Source organism: Phalacrocorax aristotelis, chromosome Z (genome assembly GCF_949628215.1).
Source record: "Phalacrocorax aristotelis chromosome Z, bGulAri2.1, whole genome shotgun sequence".
NCBI lineage: Eukaryota > Metazoa > Chordata > Aves > Suliformes > Phalacrocoracidae > Phalacrocorax > Phalacrocorax aristotelis.
The window spans coordinates 19685273-19710451 of NC_134311.1; the positions used below are offsets into that span (position 1 = coordinate 19685273).

General features: G+C 38.2%; 1 protein-coding gene across 5 annotated transcripts in view; it reads left to right on the top strand.

The window, feature by feature from the left end:
- MCC (MCC regulator of Wnt signaling pathway) overlaps positions 1–25179 on the top strand; it is a 237769-nt gene that overhangs the window by 30752 nt on the left and 181838 nt on the right. For all 5 annotated transcript variants that reach the window (XM_075079290.1, XM_075079289.1, XM_075079293.1 and 2 more), the window contains one exon: positions 13890–14101. In XM_075079290.1, coding sequence (XP_074935391.1) covers positions 13890–14101 — 212 coding nt within the window. The remainder of the gene's footprint in view (positions 1–13889; positions 14102–25179) is intronic.

The window sequence follows — 25179 nt, forward strand, 5'->3', positions numbered from 1 at the left end:
GCTGGGAAGACATATGTGGGTTAAAGCCAGCTCAAGCCCATTGCTTTCTTTGAAATTCTTCTGTTAGCTGTTTATGTTTTTATAGTCGTTATGTTGGGCTGAGCCACTTACACCCCTGCCCCATGTTGACCTGGCTAACTCAGGGAGACATTCTCTCTTTTAATTACCTCAGGGAGAAACACATCACCAGTTGATTCACTCAGCTGCTGATAGTTGTTTATCTAAAGCAAAGGCCACCTTGGGGTCCCCTTGGTGTTGAGATCAGGTCAGCTTTTTGCAACAGCTGTGATCAGTCCCACCTGCATTATTCCCTGAGCTTCAGGGGCACATTGCCCTGGCCCATCTCTGAGCCTTCTTCCATGGTAGGGGTTTACTGATCAGTCACACCTGTCTTTATTTTTTCAGTAGTCAATCTCCTAGAATGTAAAACTGGGCATCTGTTGGTTTTGGGGTTTGTTTTGGTGTTTGGGTTTTTAATTTACTTATTTTTTGGGGTGGGTTTAGCATGTTGTTCTGTCTTCTGGTAACTCTGCACATGTTTTTGGCTGGTCATCTCAGGCACCCAAATTTTCCTTGTTTGCTTTGTATCCTTGGTGAATTCCATATCTTCTTGCTTTTTAGATTGACTGTACTTCTCCCTCACCATCCCATCATCTCATGCTCATTGGCTTTTCTTTTTGGCTTCTCAACATAGTAAATCTGTTTCATAGCTCTGTTTATTCTCATTTCTTTTACTGTCTTCATAGTCATATGTTGTCATAGACATATTTTGTTGTTGTTAACATTTCCTCTGTCTATCCTTCTTCCATATATATTCTTGAATTGCAAGATTAACTCCATAGTTTCTATGCCCATTTGTCCATCACTGTCTATATTGAATCTTCACAGTCCTTAGGTTCAATTGCATTTCCAGCCCATGAATCTCTTCCAGGAGCTGTATCAGACAATACTTCAAAATTAAGAATGTGTTTAATACCTTATTTTTTAATTAGATTAAGAATAGTGTGTGTTCCCTAGCTCATACAATTATCTTCTGCTTCTGTTGGCTGTTTTTTTCAATAGTGCCACTGTTGTATTTTCCTGCAGAACAAAACTTCTGCCCTCAGACTGCTATACAAAATTTCCTTGTTTGCAGACCAGGTTTCTGGCAGCTTGGGTTTTAAAATCTTCTGTCTTAGACAAACCACTCTAATAATTATGGTTTGTAATAATGAAGGGTAAAAGATAAGTGGGTCCTAAGCTTTACTGGAGAAAGGTCTGCATTACAGTTTCAAAATTTATCTCACAAAGAAATCTTATTAACTGCTGCTAATAAATAGTCATAGGTAAACATTCAAATTCCTTAATGTGTACAATTCAATCCCTACTCTTTTTTCCCATTTTACAATTTCTGTAAGTTGTACAAGAGGAATTTAATGCATTTTTTTAAAGCTGGTGAGTGCATTAATATTTCTTTTTGTAATTTTTGTTTTCCCAAAAGTTGAGTGAAGTCCAGAAGACCTTGGCATTTCCTGTCTTGGTATATTTCAGTCTGAGCTGATGGAGCCTGACTATTTTACTGTACTGTGTTTTTAACCCTATAGGGAATTCATGGTTTTTGTACTTGTCCTGCCTTCACTCTTGCAGATTCTGTAAGACTTTTTAATAATTAGAGAACATATGGAGATGCTCCCCCCCGCCCCGTAAACAAAAATAGAATGGGAGGAAGTAATAATAATGAGCGCTTAGAATGCAACTGTTTTTTATTTGGTTGTAAAAGAAAACCATTGTGGCAGCCCTCTTCAAGATGGTCTACAGATCTTTTTTTAAAGAGGCAAGGAAACACCACTGTAATGTATTTCTGCTATGTAAACACTGCACAGAGTATGAACATGATGAGAGCTGAGGAATTATACCTGCAGTCAAGCTTGATCTGCGTATGCTTCCACGCCTTTCATGTCTTTGAGGGCTCACGTATGTGCTTGTTAGTGATCAAAGAGTCAATTAGTTATATTGACTGTTTGCTGTTGCTTTCTAAACATTGTTTAAGACAGGAGACATCATCATGTGTGAATTCAAACATATAAACTTGGTGGATGTTCTTTTTTTTTTGTATCTTTGTTTTCAGACAAGGAACACTTTTTAATTAACATAGTTTTAAAGATAGTTTACAGGACTCTTTTCAAGACTAATTCCTACATTATTTGTCAGCTGCTGATAATCCTTGAAAGCTGTTATCATGTGTCCATGTGGGGTGCATAAATTACAAAATTTCAAAATTCATTTGACTACCGCTGAGTAGTAGTCATAGATGGATGTTTTCACACTGCAAGTTTGTATGTAATTGTGCAGAGATTAACAGTCAGGCACCATCTTGTGCAGGCTTTTCTTGTAGCTGTTTGCAGTTTCTTAAAGAGTGCAAAAACATATGCATATATCTAAAAAAAAGTTTGTCTTTGCTACCTATAATTTTTGCATTTCATTATAAAGAAAATAACTGGCAAAAAAGGTTTTAAGAAATACGTACTTCTAAATGACTAATGAACTTCGTTTCACTCATCATTTTTTACCACTGATAAAGTTATGCTAATAATTTTGCCCAAATTTGCCCAAAACTGTTTCTATTCCTGTGGTTCCAGGTGGGATGCAGAAGTGAGGAAACTAGTGGACTGTTTTAGTCAAGGTGCAGGATTCAGGTTTATTAATACCCAGTCATATATGTGCTCAGTAAGCCAAACCTGCATCCATATCTTCCATCTTGACAATTTAATGAGTGAATAGGTTTAAAAGTTTAATCTTTCATTCAAATGCATGAAAAAGGACATTCTTCAAGTTTTTAGAGTGATGCTTTTGCTGTGTGGATATCCAGAACTCAAAGCTACCGTAATGTATTGTAGTTCTTGCTCTACTGTATTAATGTCAATAGGAGATTTAACAATAATTTGCAAGTAATAACCAGTAATTTTTCTATAAGTGAAATGGAATATGAATTCTGTTAGTATTCTTTTGATGTGGCTTAAAAATCTAATAAAAATTGATAAAATAACTTTCGAAAGTGTTGCTGGACTCTTACAATGATCGTATGCCACCTGACTCTTTAATATGTCATTTCAGTAGGAAATACAGGAAGAATGTCAGTTACTGATCAGATCTGTGGGTCCTATTTCCAGTTAAGGAGGCTGAAAGCCACGACAGGTACAATAAATCTGTGTGAATCATCTAGTGAGTGACTGAAATGGATTGCTTGGTGAATGAGAGCCTATAGTTCAGCAGAACTACACCTCTAATGATTTATGGCGGGAAGTTGCCTGAACAGTTGTGGCTTCTGTCATGTTTTTCAGTGTTATATAGTTACATATATCTTATGTAAAAGCTAGAGTCAGAATTATTTATATTATGTGTGTGTAGATTTGTCTAGCTCTTTACAGGTAATTAGGAAATTGCCATTTTTTCCCCCACAATAAAGAATAGACTTTCTAATACTGATTGGTTTTGAGGATGAACAAGAAATGGTATTGTCTATTAGTAAATTCTTTAGACAGGTGAATGGTTCCACTGAAAGCTGCAGGTACTTATTGATCTGATTTCATATTCTAGATAAGGAGTTATGAATGCCAGAATCCATAAGCAGTCTTTGGCTGTAGATTACTAGTTAGTAATTAATTCCTAGCCAACTCCCCAGTTCTCTTTACTGAAAATAAGTCCCTTGAAAATTTGATATGATAATTTATTTACATTGTGGATCAAGCATGAGAATTAATCAAAAGGAGTGGTAGAAATTCATCCTCAAATGAAGCTTATGGGTAAACATGAGAGGCAAGCCAGCTGGGGCTGAAAAATCCTTACTTTTGCTTTCCATTAATTCCATGTTTGATCTTACTGCAAATTTCTGTCAAGAAACTGATGCAGTAATTACATTTATTTAGGCTCTATTTAATTAAAAACTGTGGAGCTCATATGGACTCAAAGGTGTGCTGCAGATTGTCTTGAGATTTATGAGCTAAGTTTTATCTTAGATTTGTTTGACTAGAAAAGCTGTGAATATCTGCTAGGCCAAATTTAACTATGTATGAACTTATGTTAACTGTAAGTGGTTCAGTTTATTATTTTTAAACATTTTTTGACACTGGTGTCTTTGTGCAAAGCAGAATATAGGTAGTGGGTTTTTTTATTTATTTTTAGAAACAGGGTGCTAATTTCTATGCGCAGCAGGAGAAATGAACCTGGGTTTCCAACGGATTTGTAATTCACAGCTGACTAATCTTATTAAAACTGCAATGTATAGGATAAGTTAAACACCAGCGAATCTCCAAAGCATAGAAATCATCCCTGCAGAGTGGGTTCTCTGGTGTCTGATAGGGCAACACACACGCTTGAAACTTTCTTATGGTTTGAATATTTGTAAAATGTAAGACCTCTGGTGGTCTTTAGCATTCACTGTGTCCTGCAGCCAGGAATAACACAGCTTACCCTTTGGTTGTGTGAGGAATAAACTAATTTTGCCTTGCTTCAATTTCCTATCCTCCTTCTTCCATGTGTGGGTGGTTTGGTTGTTTGGGGGTTTTTTTTGGTGGTTTTTGTTTTGTTTTTCCCCTCTAGGGTGTCTAATCAAGGTTGAGCATTGCATCCCATTGCATCATTTTTCTCAGCAGGAGCACTAACAGAGTCCGTCATCTCTGTGCCTTCCATAGAATATACAGGAATTTAGTATATTTGAGACTTTGACACCATTACCAAATGTCTTTGAAATTACCAAATAGCTTAAAAAATTGGAGGGAAGGGGGAAGACAGGCAGACCAGTGGGCAGAACATGCCCACGGAGGAAACTCAGGATGCTGTCATTCTTGATAGCTGCTGTCACCAAGAGTCAATGGAATGGTTTGCCCAGACAAAAGCATGTAGCTAGAGCTGGAACCTGGTCCTTGGCCTTCTTAGCACCACACAGCTCTCCAGACCACCACAGCTCTGGCTTGTTCCTGCACAGCCGATGCTGTCTATGCTTCTTAGTCAACTCCAGTGCCAAGACATGGAGCTGTGGCTTGCTGTGTGGAGTCTGGAGCTGGATTATAGGATCACTTCATCACTTTTGTCCTGGTTTATGCTTTCTACAGAAACTCTGATAAGGTTGTTATCCCAAAAGAGAGCAGCTGGAATTTTCGTAGAGGCCATGCTTCATTTGGCTTGGGGATGAGCACTGTACTGCATCCCACTCTCTAGCTTTTGCGAAACAAGGGTCACATCTCAGCACATTTCTGCTTATCCTCTCCTGACTTATATGGTGATGTGCTCTTCACCCTGCCCGCTTCTAATATCACTAGTGTATATCTAATATTATGGTTCCTAAAACAGCAAGCAACAATATGCCAATGACAGACAAAAACTCAGGCTGTTTTGTTTGTTTGCTTTGATACGCATGAACTGAAGTCAGATCCAAATTGAGATTGTCTTGAGTGGAAGATAATCCAGGGAGAAGCTGGTTGTTCACATATAGAGAAAATTGCCATGTGAGACATAATAACTTTTTTCAAAAGTACAGTGCATGCTGTACAAATGCTGTACTTGGAAGGTGTGTTGGAACTTCATCTAGCCTTTGTATGATTTCATGTTTTATGTGCCCTTTTTCCTATTACTATATTCACTGTGTTTTACTAGAGATTATTAATTTCCAGGGAAAAAAAGGATTATTTTCTCTCTTACTAAAAACTTCAAATGAAGTATTAGATTGAGTTCTGAATATGATGCAGTTGTTAGCCATCAGTGGTCTGTCAAAATTTAGTTTGATAATTAAACAACACCTGGATTCTTGGTTTCTAGATTGTTGAAAAGTCATTCCTATCACCCAATTCTTCTGTCTGAATAGAGGAAATGGTTGTCATGTCTCAATGATAATCTTAATTTCAGATTCACAGACAGGTGTGTATGAAGGTGTCATGCATAGTGTGCTTTCTTTGTTTTCTATTTCATCATTTCCTATATGGCCAATGCCAGTCTGCTAGCAAGTACTGAAACCACGGTAGTTTAGAGATATGCATTTCTACAGTAATTGAAATAAATTTGAATAAGGTAATTTGATTAAAGTTCCACAAATATTTGTTAACATGCATGGCTTGGGCTACTAGTTTAACAAGCCCAGCTTCTTTATCCACAAAGCTGTGTCGCATGACTGGGAAATTGTAGTGAGAGAAACTTTTTCTTCCACTAGATGTATCACTAAATGTTTTACTTGCTCAAGACTTTATAAGGAATAAGTTACCTGGTAGAAACTTTTATGGTTTTGTTCTTGGCAAGCTCATTCTTTTATCTGTCCTAATTTTCATGTGGGCATTCAGTTTCTTTCTTTCTTAAGATTTTAGGTACTTTTTATACTTCGTAAAAATCTGCTTAGAAAATTATGTCATGGAGTGTAAAAAAAATCAAAACCCAGACACCTAAAGAAATGCTAGTGTACTTTAGTTAGAGTGCTGATTAAACTGTTTGAAGTTCTTTAAAGGTGCATTTAAGTATTTCCCAGATTTACTCTATAGTTATACCCTATAGTGAGTCTTGAAGCACAAAATTCCAGAATTCCTGAATTCTGAATGTATCAATATTGAGGATGCTTCAGTGAACCTGGAATACCACTGAGGTTTTGTGATGATTTGAAGAAACATAGCAGTTGAAAGTGAAAACATTGTAACTGTAGTTAAGGGACATAGGGGACATGAAGCATGAGCTGGTGGCTCTTGGTGTACATACTACACTTAAAATATGCACTAAAACCGTATGTAAGCCTTCAGTGGGCATTGAGAGACATAAATGGAGAAGATTTCTTTTACTGAGTTACATTATGTTACGCTATTCTCTTGTAAGAGAATTCTTGTCTGAGTATTAGTTTATGTGTTTTCAAAGATAAGCAATTTTCTTCTTTCAGTGAAATTTTGGACTTCTCTTTCCATTTGTTCTTTGTCATATTTTCATGGCATAAACATTATGCTGTTACTAGGTCATTTGTTTCATACTGATGAGTATTTTTGTGATCTTTGTAATGCTATCAAGCATATGCATTCTATTATATGTTCCTAGAACTACTAAAGGCCTATAAAATGCTGCTCATACTCTTTCAAAGTATACTTGCTTGTCTTAGCTTAATATCAAAGTGTTCTGTAGCTTTTTGTTCTTTGAGAGACTTAAAAAACACTAAATTTTATCAAAAATTATCGAAGGTGTCAGATGCATGTTTCTGAGAAGTCCAAGGCTTTTCTTTTTTACAGCAAAAATTGTTGATTTATTTTCCTCTTAGATCTAATTCCAGGAAACAGATTTCTCCCATGGAGTAACTTGCCTTAGTTATTTGGGGTGGGTTATAGTTGTGGCTTCCTTCCCGTAGAGCTTGTTATCCTCACTTCCAATCCTAAGGAGAAAAAGACTGAAATAACATAGCCTAGCATAGGATCATCTATGTGTTCGTCAAACCATATATGGGTATGGTCAGAGGAACAAGACCCAGATAGTGATCCATCCCACAGACCCTTGTCTTAGATATTCCTCATTTCCCGTAACTGCTTCTCCCATAGCAAATTATTTCCTTCTAGGTCACTGGAGAAGAGTTGCTAAAAGTTCTGATAAACACTTTCATTAGGACTGAGCACTGAGTTGAGAATGCATTTAAAAATTATGTCTCAGTAGACTTTTTTTTTAAAAAAAAGAAAAGCTGTTTTATTCTGAATTCTCCTAGAACTTATAATGGACATTTACCAGACAGCTTTTTGTATTTTTAAAAAAACATTCACACTCACCTGTGGATGCGAGGATCAGTCATTACCATCACTATGTTGCCATGCTATCGTTCATATTGTTTTGTACGCAAAATAATAAATAAGATTTAAAATGTGTTTCCTGTTAAATAGGAAAGAGTTGCTCTAGCTGACAGGCTTTGGACATGTACTAGGGTGGTAACCGTGGACAGTGAAGCTGGAGCCTTTCATCTTTGATTTGTACATGGGAGTGGTTCACTGAATTGGGTAGAGCCTTCTGTGGTTATCTTTTGATCTTAAGTAGGTTTTAAGTAGGTTACAGTCCAAACGTAAACAGTTCTACCAGAAGGTTTTTGTGAACAAAAAAGCCATTCCCACTGCCTCATTAGTTTCCTATAACTCTTACAGGAAAAACAGCACAGGCAGCAGGATGTCAGAGAAAACACTTGTATTCTATTGTGTTACAGAGAACATTGGTGTTACGGAGACACATGATGTTATGTAGAAAACAATGGAAATAGTTCCAATGAACTCCAAATACATCTGAAAATCAGAATTTTCACTTCTCTAGTCAGGTTGGCTTAGTATAAAGTTGATCCCTGTATGGAGCATAGCTTCTTTTCAGTTGTTTTCATCTTCTGTACTTCATATGTTGCTTGAGCAATCGGAGCTCTCTTCAACTTCTAAATTTTCTTTTAAAGTGCATTTGGCCCCTGTGATTTTTGCATTAACTTAGGAGAGTTTAATGTCTGAATGTCTGAAGACTTATTTACCATTCCTCTTGGTTTCCTGCCCTACCCCCATTTTTTATAGCTAGGCCTACTCCTTGATGTCTTATTCAGCTTACTACTAAGTGCAAAATGACCATTCTTTGTTAATTTTGTATGTTTTTTCCCTTCATTCAGTCATGCTCTTACCACTAAAATCATTATTGCTGACGTCGGTAGGGAGCTTTCAAATGACTAGTGCTTTTCACACACCTCCCTGTTGCCTTTATTGACTAATAGAACAAGCGCTCAAAATTCCCACTCTTTATGATAGGTTTTCACATTTTAACTGTTGAATGAAAGATTAGCCAAAAAACAAAATGCTGAAAACCAGCCATTCTTCTGGTAAGATAATTCTTTTGGAATACAGAAGGATTCTGTCTTTGGTCAGTGGGAAACTGGATTTTGAATATTGAACAAAATGGAAGTGGAAAAGACAGGAACTGTCTGGCTTACCTTAAAAAATCTGCAGAGTCACTGATTGCCTAAATCTATAACCTGTTTATTCCCATTGAGGGATCCAGTGTGTGAAATGAGATGGTAGAATCAGATGGACTCTGTCTCCAGGAATTGTTGTATACATAGAGTAAAGCATGAAGAAAATGGTTTTAAAATAATTATGCAACTTCTGATTACAAAATAATGGCTGATTGAAATAGGTTTTGAGGCCAAAGGCTAACACTGAACTGAGAGGACTTGGCTCTTAGTAGTAAAATCATCCCACTCAGCGGTAAAATCATATTCTAGAATGAAATTTCTCCCAGAAGCTGCAAGCTGTGCCCAGTGCACGTATAGGTTATATTCTGTGCTAAATGTCAGAGTTCCTCAGATAAGTTTTAAGTAACTAAATGTCACTCATACCTCATGAAAAACGGTAATCAGACTTTGGACCTGTGCTGTTAAGACCCTCCTCATTAAGTGAGGTGTAGCTATTTGACCTCCAGGCAGGTTGTGCTCATCGCATCTTAACATTGTTAACTGTCTTCATGTTCATTCATGAGCCAGACTCATTTGAGAAGCTGATACAGGGCTAATCTTACAGTACCCTGCTTTTCCTGGTATCCCAGGTCCTTTCAGCAACTAACACATCTTCAGTGCCCTGCCATCTTGGTGGGTTATCTTTCCTACTCTGAGCAAAGATGAAATCACATAATGCTTGGTCCGTCAGAAGCGACTGGTAAAGTTAACCTTTACCAAATTGAAAAGCCTGGCCATATGGGTAGACTTATACCTGCTTCTCTGTTGCAGAATACAAAGCTTCTAGGCAGAGAAGTTAGTAGAGAAGGTGAAATGCCATATTCTTGCAGATCAGCATGATGGGATGACACCAGTACCAGAAAACAGACCTCCTGTGCCGTTACTGAGAGCTTTGCGGGTGGTAAAGGAAGATTAAGCTAGCAAGATGCAGATAGGCAAGGTGTCCTATCATAGCGATATTTGTCAAGTGAATTGATTAAAGTTACTTTGAACATCTTTGGTACAATTCACCAACTAAAATTTTATCTGTGATTGTGGAATCTTTATGTGTATATGTCATCAAACTAAACTGTTCTTTGTTTTTCTTAATTGTGATATCATATGTCAAAGTTTAAATAATTGTAAGGAAATAAGTAAAAGCTGGGGCTAACTAAATGGACAGGAAAACCTGCAAAAGACAAAATCTTGAAATGTTTCAGACAGTATTTAGGTTGCCCTGCTGTTATTGACCTGACTGCTGCTAATGATTCCACATACGCTCAGGTGTTGTACTCATCTACTCTACAAAAGGCTAGAAACAAAAAGTTCCTGTTATGTACTGAATGTTGGCTATAACATGAATTTCACCCAGAATTATTTACAGGTCAAGACAGGCAAGTGCTGGTGGTACTAGGAAGGCACTTAAAAGAATACTTGTGTAGAAGATTCTACACAAGAAAGCTTGTGTAGAATCAGAAGCTTTTATATGGCACTTCTAGACAAGTCCGATGTATCCATTCGGTCCAAAAAAAGATTGATTTAACTGTCTTACTCTGGAATTGAAATATTAATTGTATAATTTGAAATTATATGCTCTTATATTACTTGGCTGATACAATTATTGTGCAACTAATTTTTTTTCTTTTTCTGCTTAGTAGTTGTAATAACATAAATTTTCTGGCATGCTTATTTCCTGGGAATTTTCATGATAATAATTTTGTTTCATTTAATACATAGATTTCATGGTTCATGTCATAGTAAGTGTAGAGCAACAGGGAAAACTGTGGGATGTGGGTAGTTCTGTGAAGACCAATTCTTAAACACATATTTAGGAACTATAGATTCCTTGTTTTCAGGTCAGCTATCAGCTTTTGGTGTGCCGTCATACCTAATGTTCCTTTCTTTCTGATTACAACTGTAAGAGAAAGAGTTGTATGTTAATTCCTGATGAATTATCAGTTGCAACTGAGATCTCAGTTTTGACAACTCCAGAGTTTCCCTGCAGAGCTGATACCTGAAAGGTGCATGACCCAGGACAGCATCGTAACAGCCAGGGTTTTGGAATCTGTGGGGAAAACAGTGGGCAAATTTAGAGATTAGGGTTAAGCCCAAAATAGAATACTGGAAATGCCTTCCCATGTAATGGTCACTTTTCCTTGCATTTTTAATGTGTATGTTTTAAATTAGGAGTACAGAGTTGAACTTTTAAGAAAATTTTGGTTAAAAACACAGTTACAGTATAGTTATAAAAACCCAATCTTTCCTGAGTGCCTGACCCATCTGTGACTGACAGGCCAGCTGAGTGTTGTAAGTGCTTCCAGTCTGATAGCAGATGGTGCAATCTGTGAAGGCCACTTGGGTCTTCAGTAAAGCTACTGTTGTTAATTGAATTAATGTGAAAGCTCTTTTGCAGAACAATTCCATTTGCATAACAGAAATTTAGTGCAGATAGTCTGTTGAAGTATGTGCCATATTTAGCTCTGTAAAAACAGGAGTATCTGTATGATATAACCAGCTCTCTTAATTCTGTGGCTATGCTTGTGCAGATAGAGTTGTTTCCGTGTTCTTGTCAAGCCTGGGAGATGGCAGAACTGATCCACTGTCTCCTGTGGGCTCCTGAGACATCTCTGCTGCTTCAGCTCGGTGAGCTGCTGATTTTTTTTGCTGTAGGGTATACTGTAGCCACAAGAGGGCAGAGTTACCTAACAGTGCGTGAAGTCACTGTTCATGGTACACTACACACAATGTAAAATCTGCTGGTAGCAATGTCAGAGCTCAGTTCTGTTGGAAAGCTTGCAGCACGTAGCTAGATTAAGTATGGTGGTGCATGCTCTTGGTGTAAAAGTAGTTGAATTAATCTTTAATTGTTACCTCTACCTGTGGTAATAAATCATTGTAATTATATAAAATGTAATTCTTTTTTGTTTTGTATTGTTATCTACTTATATGTTTAAAGACTAGCATATTCTCAGTACAGTAAGGCAGGTAAACCATCTCTGGGTTTCCTAAGTGGGTTTATCATGCATAACTCTTTACATGGTGTTAGGGTGTTGACCTAAAGCCACAGATTAGTTGTTGTCTTGCTTCCTTTCTGGCAGGTTTTCTGTTTGCACATTTGCAGATTCAACCTTCTTGGCAAGGGGGAGGCATTCTCCTAGTAGTTCATTATATAGTTTATTGTTCTTCCCTGGCATTGTGCTGAATAAGTAATAACCGCTGATTAGTAAACATTCACTTAGAATGCTAATGCGTGTTTAAGAAAGAGAACTAGCTCATAAAAAGGAAAAGCTTTCAAACTAATAGGATGGCTTTACAGACAATTACTTATGGTTTGATGATTGCATGGTGGATTTAGGGTTTTGCTCTAGTCTGCAGCTCTGGATTCTGTTCTGACTTTTCTGTTAACTTAGAATATGTGCTTGGACCAGTCACTTAATTGTTTTTAATCTTCATTATGCTACGGATGAAATTTTACAGTAAATAATCTATTATTATTTATTAAATAATCCAGTTATGAAATGATCTAGTAACTATCGTGGAATGTTTTGCCATAGGAAGTTTTTGAGCCTAAAACATTAGAAGATTTTAAAAGGAGTGGAACAGTTGTAAGGAAAGCAGAAGGACCCAGGCTTTAAATAGTTACTGATAAAATAAGAAAATTTGGTTAAGTTTGTTTTAGGTTTTAAGCCCGTCTCTGGCTGTAGGGAATTGGAAGGATTGTACATGCTGAAACAGCAACCGTAGCTTCATGATACGGAAACTGCCTCTGAAGCATTCATTGTCAGTAGCTACATGATCGTACTCTTGCATTGATTTGTAATGAAACACCTTGTGATTGATGTGTCTCTGAAACTTCAAATAAAACAAGCAATCCTGAGATAATAAGAAAGGCAGTGCTAACATAAAAAGTGATGAACTATACAGCTAAAAGACTCACTTATTGTGTTGGTATTCAGTAAACAAAAAGAAGCGAATTACGGTTTTCCTCCTTTCTTCTTTGATCAGTGCTGCTTTTCAATCTGACGTGGTAACTGACACTCATTCAGTGGTCCTTAGCTGTTGTAAATTACAGTGGTTTTGCTCTATACTAAATATTATATGCAATTGCTTTTATTTTTCCTTCTGGATCTTGTAATTCAGTAAACGATCTGTGCATTGAAAATACTTTTTCTGGCGTTGTCAGCATGTGCAAAATGGGGAGTAATGGTGCTAGAGCTGTTTGCGTTTTTAATTTCTGGAAGGGCAGACAGGCTTATTCATGAGTCAACAGTGTGTCCTGGCAGCCGAAAGGGCCAACCGTGTCCTGGGGTGCATCAAGCACAGCATAATTAGCCAGTCAATGGAGGTGATTGTCCCACCCTATACTGCACTGGTGCGGCCCCACTTCAAGTACCATGTGCAGTTTTGGGCACCTCAATATAAGAAGGACATCAAACTATTAGAGTGTGTCCAGAGGAGGGAGACCAAGATGGTGAAAGGCCTCGAGGGCAAGACTTAGGAGGAGCGGCTGAGGTCACTTGGCTTGTTCAGCTTGGAGAAGAGAAGGCTGAGGGGTGCCCTCATCACAGTCTACAGCTTCCTCAAGGTGGGCAGTGGCTGGGGAGGTGCTGACCTCCTCTTTCTGGTGACCAGCAATAGGACACAAGGAAATGGAATGAAGGTGCATCAGGAGAAGTTCAGATTGGGCATTAGGAAAAGGTTCTTCACTGAGAGGGTGGTTGGTCACCGGAACAGGCTCCGCAGGGAAGTGGTCACAGCACCAAGCTTGCCAGACTTCAAGGGGCATGTGGATGACGCCGTTAGTCATAGGGTTTAGTTTTAAGCAGTCCTGCGAGGAGCAGGGCGTTGGACTTGATGATCCTTATGGGTCCCTTCCAACTTGAGATGTTCTCTGATTCTAGGTGTTCTTTATCCCCAGTCCATACTAGAATGTTTTTCCATTTCTGCATTTTAGGTGCCTTATCAGGAGCCAGAGAAAGCTGGGAGTATGATTCAGGAGCAAGAGACCTTCAGAGTCCAGACCTCCCGAGTCATTTTACACTACGAAAGGTGTTGGAGTGTGGTGGAAGCAATGTGACTCAACAGGCTGCTCTGCAAAGACTTCTAGCTCAGGCCTCAAATTTTAGCAGCTCTGTTGGAGGAAGCTACTTGGAACTTGCCAACACTGTAAGTGCATTTTGCCTCTGCTTTTAAGATTTGTAAGATTTTTTTTCTTTTTTTCCCAAAGAAGCGCATTAGTTGCAGCCTCAGAGCCTTTGAGCCTTCATGGAAACAATGTCACTCTACTGTTGCCTTTCATTTACCAGAAAAACAATGTGATTTTAGTTGCTGGGAGGTGTATAGTATTTCCAAAGCTTGTATAACTGTCTTATCAAAAAGGTAGGAGTCTGTGAGGAGCCAAACCGAAGTTCTTAGTTTGTACAAGAACTGACCGAGGTGCAGGACCCTGCACTTGGCCTCGCTGAACCCCATGATGTTCTCACAGACCCAACTCTCCAGCTTGTCTAGGTCTCTCTAGATGACATCCTGTCCTTCTGGCGTGTCAGCTGCACCACTCAGCCTGGTGTCATTTACACTGAGTTTTTCTTAAATGTGATGTAATATGTCAAAGTTTAAATAAGTGTAAATTATAAGGAAATAAGTGAAAGCTGGGGTTAACTAAATGAACAGGAAGACCTGCAAAAGACAAAATCTTGAAATAAATGTTTCAGATAATATTTAGGTCATCCTGCTGTTATTGACCTGACTGCTGCTAATGGATCCACGTATCAGTTATACATGTTCCATAGCCTTGACAGACTTGCTTAAAAATTACCATTTCGGAAAGATGTGGGCTGTTTCACATTTGATTATTTTAAAGGATTTAGAATGCCCTCTTACAGAATTTTAAGTAGAGCTGCTGAAGACCAATATAGCTGTGCAAAAAGAGTGGCTTGCGTATTCTTGTTTCTGGATTAGGAACAGTTGCTGTGTCTTTTTTGGATCTAGAGTTCATTCACGTTTCAAGGTGGGTATATCATCTGTCGATGCTCCTAGCTGATGATAGTTCAGAAATGATGGTCTTGGTAACCTCTTGTACATTTGCAAATATGAAGACACAGGAATGCGGTGTTTTTCAAGAATGCATGGTGTGAAGGCTACTGCATTGCTGTGACATGTAGTAATCTTTAAAAGTGGTGAAGGCTCATAAGAAGTAAAGATGCCCAGATATTATGGCTTTCTTTTTATTCCCATCTCTAAATTCTTTCTGTACTTACTGTCATGAAAGGTGCCTGATCTTTGTTTTAACAAGCATCTGTTGTACTTCTGCTTTTAAATATTCTATGTTCTTTCAAATCGTAGTAGAATCAGCAGTCTTTCATTTATATGTAGATGAATACAGTAACATCTCCATTTGACTCCTGCTGAGCACTGGTGTCATGGGTCATATGTAAATTTTTGCTTTATTAAAATGGACAGAGGAAGGAGTGGGAGATAATGGAAAAAATGGTTTACTTTGGTTTTCACTATTTACATTTATTCCCTTTACACAGTTTTTAATACTGAGGGGCATGCTTACTGCAGTCTAAATTTAGACTCTTTAAAGAGATAAACGTAGCCGCCTTAGAGCTGTGATTGGATATGGGTACTTTCAAGTACCTACTGAATATGGGTGCTTCCTTCTCCATCTCTTTCTCAGACTGTTTTACATAACTGCGTTTGCCACAATGACAAGCCAAGCTGCTCCCTTGCATTCATTCTCAGAAATGACAGATCTCAGCTTTCAGATTTCTATGGGCTGAATCCAGGGAACTTTGCCAGTTGTACACAAGGAGCTGAGCAGACTCCTCTGTATTGTAACCAGGATTACTTAAAAAAAAAACTGATGGAGGTTTAATAACTGCATTTCTTCCTTTTAGGAGTTGATCGTATTTCTTTTCGTAAAGTTGAGGAATAGAAGAGCAAAAATTTGAAAAGGCTCTGTGTGGACATTTCTCTCTGGAACTCAAAATCCTCCTGAAGTTAACCAGAGAGGTTAGTCTTCAGAACGCTTAGGAAAAAGCAGAGCCTTTCTGTGTCATCCTGCTCCCAGTTAGGCAGTTCCTGGCAGCTTCTCCCAAATGCATCTACACAGGCCATACGGACACATTCTTGAAAGCAATGTTTTTTACACTTCTTTGTAGATGTTTAGACTTTAGACTCAAAGGTCTAACAAAGTAACTATTGTATGGGTCAGCATAAATCAGTTGGGGTCTTTCTGGTTAGAAGTCATGTAATTGTTTTTGTCTCAGCACCTTGAAGCGCTTTTCCCTATTGGAGTGTCAATTCTTGTTACTTAATTTCCTGTTTTTCTTTCTGACAGCCTTCTTCTGATTTTAAACCATTCAGTTGTGCTAAAAACATTGCTTTGGTGATTATATACTTCTACAGCATAGATTATACCCATCAGTCAATACAGAGGGTCTTCATGCTGCCCTTAACATTTAAGTTTTCCATTTGCAAAAGCTAAATGAACACCAGCCCACTATCACTGTGCTTAATTTTTATAAAGTGAATTTTTTAAATGCATTTTTGAAATCCTGTGAACATACAGCTTTACAGGAATTTATAAAAACATAATACCTTCTCTGAAGCATTGGTCCTATTCCTTCACAGGAGTGATGCGATTTTTTTAGAAGTACAATTTGAAATTTAACCATTCATATTCATTGCATATGATTTTATCTGCTCATTTCGTGTTATCTTGCTGTGTTTTGATTTATTAACACATATTCAGATTCTGCTTTTGTTCTACCAGAATCATTTATTCTGTAGTCTTTATAGGGTGTGTAACTCTTTCAAGCATTTTTCAGGTTAACATTTCTACACCTAAATATTAAGAACTTATTTCTCTTTATAGCTCTACACCTTGGTACTAATATTTATGACTAACATATTAACCTTACCGTGACCTGTCACCACTTACTGATGATGTACCTGTTTGTGCCAGTAGGTTAAATACTACAGCAAATATCTCTGATGGGGCCCCTTGTATGTGTTCCAAATGTAATCATTTATGAGCTTGGCTTGCATGGCACTGGGATGTAAATATTCTTCATGGATAGAAAAGAATTCAAGCATTTCAGAGGATTTATTTGGGCATGTGCATGTTTGGGAGTTGTTTTGTATTTGTACTTGAATCTTCAAAGTTGGACAAGGATCACTAATGTGGATAGTCATATAACTATAGTGAAATAGCCGATTCACATAGTGTCACAGCTGTTCACTTCCCAAGTGGCCGTATGATCTTGAGTGTTCCCTGCAGTGCTATCAGGAGGGGTAGCACTCTGTTGTAGGAGCTGGAGTATTGCTGTTCTCTGGAAACATCACATGGGGCAGCATCTCAATATGATAGGCATATTTCACATCAGAATTCCAGTGAAGTTTAATAAGCTGAATCAATAAAATTTAGATACGTTTAATTCCCTTTTCATATTCTCCTTGCCCATGATTAAAATAAACTAACTTGATTTTTTCTCTTAGTAGAATGTGTGCATATAAATGCTAATACATGTATGTGTGCTAACAGTTTCTGTTGTGTTAATTCAGTGGTTTTTTAAGGTGAATGTATTTGTCGTCACAAGTAACTACATTTACATAAGTAAAAGCAATTGATATTGTTTCATTTGCCATGATGATATGATCTCATACCTCTGTTCTTTTAGCTGTTAATAACTCTGGTTTGCTGAGAAAGTCTTTGCACAAAGATCTTACATTTTTAAACTGTGACCCCAGGTATGTCGATACACCTTTTTTTTTTTTTTTTTTTTTTTTTTTAGAACTCTTCAGTCCCTGGACTGATGTGATCCAGGATCCTTTAATCTGTGATTTTTCCTTCCAAAGATACTGCAGCTGTATTGAAAGCTCTTTGACTGCACCTTCCTTGCCAGAGCTTTTTTTGTTAAAAACAATTAGAAAGATTTGATGAGGGTATGGTTGACTTGCAGAGGGGAAGAGTACAGTTATATTTTTAAGAATAGAGTGTGGTAGGATTTCTTCATGGCCACTTGTTTTTAGAAGCTATTGGTATTTCTGTGTAGCTATTTCCTCCTCAAAGCAGCGATGCACATGTCACAGATGTGGTAGTTGTTACTAACTCAGTGAGAAGGACATATTCAGAGAGTCGCCAGCATTGCTTCCTGCAGCATCATGTTGTTCTGACCAACAAATAAGCAGGGATAATCCTGCTTTATCTTGTGCAGGTCTGTCAATGCAAAATGAATGTGTCTGTGTAAGGAAGGGTTGGCGCAGATTACTCCACCTGACAAATCTGCACTTCTCATTTTAAGGGGAGTTGGTTTTGGAGTATCTCCATCAAGACAAAAAAGAAAGCCAATGCAGCAAGATTCTTAATGCATCTTCTTGTAACTGGTCTGGTATATGCTCTTCCTCAGCTATTCCTGTCTGATTGACGTGTGTGTGTACCTCATTTGGACGTAGTATAGACTTTGTTGACCTTGGAAATGGACCATTTTTATCATGCATCTGTGTGACAGGGTATGCTTTCTGTACAGCAGAATTAAGGTGACTAAACTGAGTTTAGCTCTGACTGTGGACTCTCTGTGCCAAATGCAGGTATCATCTTCCTTGGGTACACAAATCAAAAGTTTATAAACTATGAAGGCATACTGGAAATATTCATAGCAAAGCAATAAGTAGTTTTACTAGCATTAGTTTCTCAGCGTGATCACTAGCAGATAGAACTTAATGTCTTTGTCTTAGGAAGTGTCAAGTTCTCTGAAAACAGATATTCTTACTGCAATACCTCTTCATTAGTCAGCCGCAGTGAATGTTTGCATTGCTCATTTTTCCTCCTCAAGAGCATTGAACTGCAAGTTATGACAGACAGAACCATTGTTTTGAGAAAGCTATTATTTTTAGTTGACATAGTTTATACTGAGTGATAATATTCCAAAAGACACTATTAAATTTTTCAGGGACAGGCAGCTTTTCCTTTCCCACCTAGATGATCTGCTCCATAATCAAGCAAACCTAACTTGCTATGGCCTATTTATATGAATAGCTTTTGAGTATAAAAGAGCACACTTAATGTTATCATTGTGTTTACATTTATGTCAGCTTGTAGTGCAGCTGGTTCCAGATAACTGCTGAAAACAGCATTAATGGGCTGTTTCATCCTGGGTCACAATAATCATTTGTGTCCTCTGAGATGCATGTAAATGTAAATTCCCTACTGCCGTCATGTTACTGCGCATATAATGATTTCTTGCAATGTCTTGATGTTATAAAATGTACTTAGTACTTTAGGAAGAGAATATTATAGAGATGCTTGGTATTTGGCGTATATCCACATATGACATTCTGTGATGAAATTCAAAATGCGGAATTTAATCTATTTGTCTGGCCCTTTCTTCAGCACTTCAGACCATTTGACAATACATAATTATTCTGTTACTTCTTACCTTACCTCCCAGTTTGGCTGTAAGACAGCCAGCTGATATTTCTAGTTCCTTTGCTGTGTGACTAGCAGGAGGTATGTCTATATAACGAACAGTCTTTTCTTACAAGGATTGATAAGGTCAGATTATCCACTGATAACAGATGTATGCTTGTCCATTTTATGTATGTTAAGTTTTTATTTGGTACAAGTCACTGTAATGTTAGCGTGTTTAGAGAGAAAAAATTATACTGTTTAAAAACCCCATACCACTCACCCTCCCAAAAAGCTGTAAACCTGGTATGTGTACTGTAATTTTTTTAAGCTACATCTTTGGCTCATTTTAATTACACTGGTAAATATACACTTTGAAATTAACTCCTTAAAAACAGCAAGGATTGTCTGGTTGACAAAGAAAGCAAAAATACTTCGGTAGGGAATGGGGAAAAAAGGGCTTCATGGAGATGTGTGGCAGTCTAGGTATACTCTTGCAGCTGCCCTAAATATGAACCCTTTTCTCTATTGTTTAATTTATAGCCATCAGCTGTAATTGAATGTGAGTTTTATTGAAATCACACAGGTATTTCTTTTGGGAAATGATATTTTAAGAGAAAGTATCAAGGAAGTCTGAAGACACAAACTGTGCTGTGGAAGGTAATTCCATGTTAGTTTGTAGGCTACTTTTGTTTGGTGTCCCTGGTAATGAGAACCTACTGCAAAATGCCTCATTTAATTTAGAAAGTTTTAATGGTTTTATAACTCAGCAATACTGGTATGTCCTTTTCTGGTAAAGTCTGCCTCTTTTTCTTCTCCCCACTCTCTCCAAATCTTTGTTTTTAAATTAAGCTTGTTTGTTCCTTGGTTTGGGGAGCTCTGCTCCTTCAGCTTCTCCACCCTTTCCTTTAGCCCCAAAACATCAGGTATCCCATGCTCTCAAAGCACATCTTTTTGGATGGGAGAGAGTAATGCCTTTCTAGTCCTTCTGCATGAGGCTAGTGTGGATAAGAAACACTTAGATGCTATGTATTTCATGGAATGTATTCAGTGCTGTAGCCACTTTGTAGGGCATGTCAGAATTTGGTTACCTTTGCACATATTGATTTTTCCCAAGTTATTTTGTTGCAACTAGTGCATCCTGTTACAGCGAACCGTTGGGCTGGGTCTCTTCCTCTCCTCCCCTTGCAGCCATTTTTTTTTTCCCATGTCCTTCATGCAACTTGTATTAGAATTTCTTTTTCATGCCAATAAAAGCTACTGCTGTAAAAGTGTAGCCTAATGATTTCTTCAGCTGGAACCCCAGTAGGTAGTAAGGCCTGAAGTTGAGGAAGATTCTAGTAGTATGGACAGTAGGCCCTCCTATTTTTAAAAGATTTGCATCCAAGATAACCTTGCCTTTCCTGCCTTTGCTTCCAAACTAGGCATTGTTTCCATTCTGTCAGGCTAAAAATAGAATCCAAGGATTCCATTAAAGCAAGAACTGATTATTGGAATATAGATTTAAGAGGCTTGGCTTGTCAGAAAGCAGGCACAAAGGCAGTTTTGTCTGACAGACATTTTTTATGTTTAGGGATGTGGGAAGCTGTTTGCTGTCTGTCTTTGATTTCAAGCCAGCATTGTAATAGAGTTTGTTTGTCTGAAGCAGGCATCAGGGGTAATAGGATTATGCACTGTGTCTATACAGTCCTGGCTTCCATAGCCCTCTAATAGTGCTCAGTTATTCATTTTTCTTGTATAAGTTAAAATGGGTATTATAGATTAGGTCTGCCAGGACTCATCTATTTTATATGAAATGTGGTTTTTTTTCTGTCTTTGGAACTTATTGGATCATAACAGACATAGAGGTAGGCAAAAGCGAAATTATAAACTTTCTTGAAAGTTTCTTTCAGTAGCTTATATGCTAAGGCTCTTTTTTTTATTTAAAAAAATTTTTGTTACTATTTCCATCTGCAGATGATCACAGCACAACATGATGGGTGTCAGCACAGGGCACATTTGTTCGGGCAGCCTTTTAATAGATCCTTTTGACTGAGGCTTTTAATTGGATCTTTTATGTGACAGTTGAACAATATCTCTTACAAGCATATAAAGAAGGTAAAGCGCACAGGATGATGGGTTTTGACCCAGCTCTGCAGTTGTAATTGCATGATGGGAACTAGCATGTGTCAATCAGTTGCTATAGAAAAGCGGGTCTTAACAAGTGTAAGTAAATATTTTGAGGGTCTATGGACAAAGTTTCAAAACTTCTGATTTAACTTAGTTACAAGGCCTTTGTATCTTCCCCCCCACCATTGCTTAGAAACTGTCTCATGCATCCCATTTTTTTTGCGGCAGATAAGGGAGCTCTGGCTCCAATGCAGGTGTTCAGATCTTGTTACTTTTCCAAACCTGTTTTTTTTCTAGTTGTCTGAAATGAAGAGCAGTTCACCTGGTGCACTGGGCCAGCACCACTGCACACAGCTATACAGAATATAGTATTAATATTATTACCTTGCTTGGCAGTGGTAAACTGAGCGTGAGGCCCAGGATGAGCCTGTTCAAGCAACAGTAATCTCCTGGATTCTGGTGTGCCAGAAAGATTACCAGGTAGGTCTTGTTGTGGGGTCTTCTGTCTTACCAGCTTTTCTGCCTGCTCTCTGAGTGTGAACTGTTGACCTGACATAGTTGCAGATGGCAATGCTGAGCTTCTGTGAATCCTCATTTATTAAGAAGATGAGAAGACTTATTCCCCCTCCCCTTCTACACAGATATTAATCCTTAAGTTTTTCATATATGATATGTAGGAATTTTGATAATAAAGCGAAAATCTTAACTGCAGTGCACAGTTGAAAATGGACTGTAAGTGCTTTTGCAGTTCAGTGCTAGTTCAGCTGTAATGGAGTAATCAACCATTATCCTACCAACCAAGCAAGACAAAGCAAGGCAGGGTTTCCACAGAAGCCTGTCAGTGCCATGGTTAAATTCATCAAGATGCTCCTGCTCCCTGGAATCGCTTCTCTGTCACTGTCAGGACTGGGACATTGACCTGAGGCAGTGCAGGGTGCTGCCACAGTTCAAACTCCCTGCTTCTCTTTATGTTCTGGATTTTTCTGAAGTGAGTATATGGCTGTCAGCACAGCTGTTTTGGGGAACTATTTTGGTACCAGTGCAGAGAAAATGGGAGGTGAGTGCATCTGCACAGGTGCTCTCTTGCGCTTACTGTTTTTTCTTTTTGTGAAGATCTGTTTCAGCATGATTGCTTCATTTCATAGAAAACCACAGTGGTGCCCAATGACAGGACAAGGGGCAATGGACACAAACTGGAACACAGGAAGTTCCAGCTAAACATGAGAAAAAACTTCTTTCCTGTGGGGGTGCCAGAGCAGTGGCACAGGCTGCCCAGGGAGGCTGTGGTGTCTCCTTCCCTGGAGACATTCAAAACCTGCCTGGACGTGTTCCTGTGCCCCCTGCTCTGGGTGTGCCTGCTCAAGCAGGGGGTTGGACAAGATAATCTTCAGAGGTCCCTTCCAACCCCTATCGTTCTGTGATTCTGTGACATGATCACTTCTCAGCTGGGAGACAGATTATGATAACAGCTATGTTGCAGTGTATTTGTAAACTCTACTTTTCCTCATGGTAGGAAGCAATCAGAGTAAACTTTGAGTTTCAGGAAGGGCAGTGTCTGTTCTGTGAAGAGTTCATAATGAAATAAGAATGCTACAGGTGTACCCAAGTGAGGTTTCTGCCTTTATGTGAAATAACTATCTCTCATTTCCTACACTGAGTTTTGCATTACTTTACCTACTTGAAACGGTAGTTTTAGGGAAGTGACTGGAGAAAAAGACATTTAATCTTTCTGCCCTCTGAATTTTTAAAGAGATTATAAGTGCATATTATTGGCTGAACCTAATTTTTACATGAATATTGATTGTCTGATATGCATTATAGAAAAGAGGGAAAAGTCTTTGTTTCTGTAGGACCTACAGGGGTGCCAGGTGTTCAGAATGATGAAGTGCCTTGTGCCAGGATTCTAAATTGTGAAGACAGAACAAACAAGACTCTTTTTTTTTTAAAGAGGGGTTTGTTTATTTGCTTTGGTTTATTCGGTTGATAGACCCTTATCTGATAGTAAACAGTGGAAATATTTAGCAACTTGTTTCTAAATTTATTGAAGTAAGGGGCTACCCAGATGAGGCCTGAAAGTGAAGATTTTAGCTTTGTAATAATTTTCATGAACATGAAGTAAGTGTAAGTCAGAGATATCATCAATGCTGAAGCAGGGGTGTTTGCTGTCCCTCCCAGTGTAAAATGAAACTGACAGGTATGAAGGTTGAGGTAGAAATTAGTGGGGCATAGGTAAGGCAGTCTTGAAGGCTATGATGAGAAGCTTAAGTGTTGGAAGGTGTATGTTGGAAGATACGTGGCAAAGCAGTTAGAAGGGTAAGACACTGAATTTTATAGACCAGACTGGGGGTTAGAATAGAGAGCCTGGATTTTGTGTGTCACTATCCAGGGAGAGAAAAAAACCTAAACCCACATACCTTTAGAAAAATAAACACTCATATTTACTAAATAGTAAATAGTTAGGGACTTGAGAAGTGATCTGTAGAGTAACTTGCTGATCTTCGTGAGCAGCCACTAAACTGTGCAGCCAAGGAAGATAGCAAGTAAAATAAACTTCAGATGAGGGCTGTAGGAATTCAATTGCAGGCTTAAATTTGTTGATAGGAAAATAGATCTGGCAGAAGGCTAGGGGCTTTGATTCACCAGAGGTTTTAGATATATCATTTCAGCTCACACCATTGTTGAAGTAATTTTTGTTACAATTTCTGCCAAAATGAAAGCTCCCCAAACCCCATAAATGCTCAGTGAAGTTGATGCTCTTGTTATTTAAATGTTCCTGTCAGCCAAAAGTCCTATGGAGCTTCAAATAGGGATCTGTCAGACACTTGCCTTGCATTTGCCAGAATTCGTCTGATTGAAAATGTTTCAAATGGAACATTTCAGTGAATCCAAACTTTCAAGTACTTATATATACATACATATATATGTACTTTTATATAGGTAAGTGTGTATACACACATGTATGTAGGTGTATATATGTGTATACTTATTTAAGAATGTATAGTACATAAACATCACACAGACTATTTATACACAAATATGTATATTTATGTGTGTGTGTGTATATATATACACATGTAGTCAGAAAGTATCTGTCAGTTCATCTGTTAAACATTCAGAAGAGATCTTAGCACAGCTGGTCAAATGGGATGCTTGGGTAGGTGGGGGGGTGAAGTGGCCAAGTACAGCTCTGATGTAAACCAGGGGCCAGAATCCACCCCTGCTTCTTTGTGTCATGGTGGGCACTTACATGGTCACTGATCCAGGTCAGGGAGTTGTGTGTTCAATATGCCAGTGGTAATGGAAGTCAGAGTGGAGAAGAATCTTATAATTCAGGAAAATACTTGCAGACTGACCACACGTAGATGTCTTGGAAGAGTTCAGAGTTAAAGAGAAATGGGCAGCTGATGAATTGGTTTGCTGGATGTTGGCAGAGACAAGATCGTGACTGTGGAGTGGGGATGGGAAATGGAAATGAGAATGTATGAAGGACAAGACACAAAACCAGGAGTGTTCAAGAGTAAGGAGAGAATGTAGATGAGGAAATCTCGCTATCAGGCATTGGAAAAGTAGGAGAGACTTAGCAGGGGACTTCTGGCAAATATTCCTTATGGAAGTAAGAATTTTTCTGAGATTCAGTTCACAACTGATAAATGTGATAAATTCTGATAAAGTAGAAGAGCAGATATCTAAAAGGTAGGATTAATCCAGAGGCGTTTTACTAAGA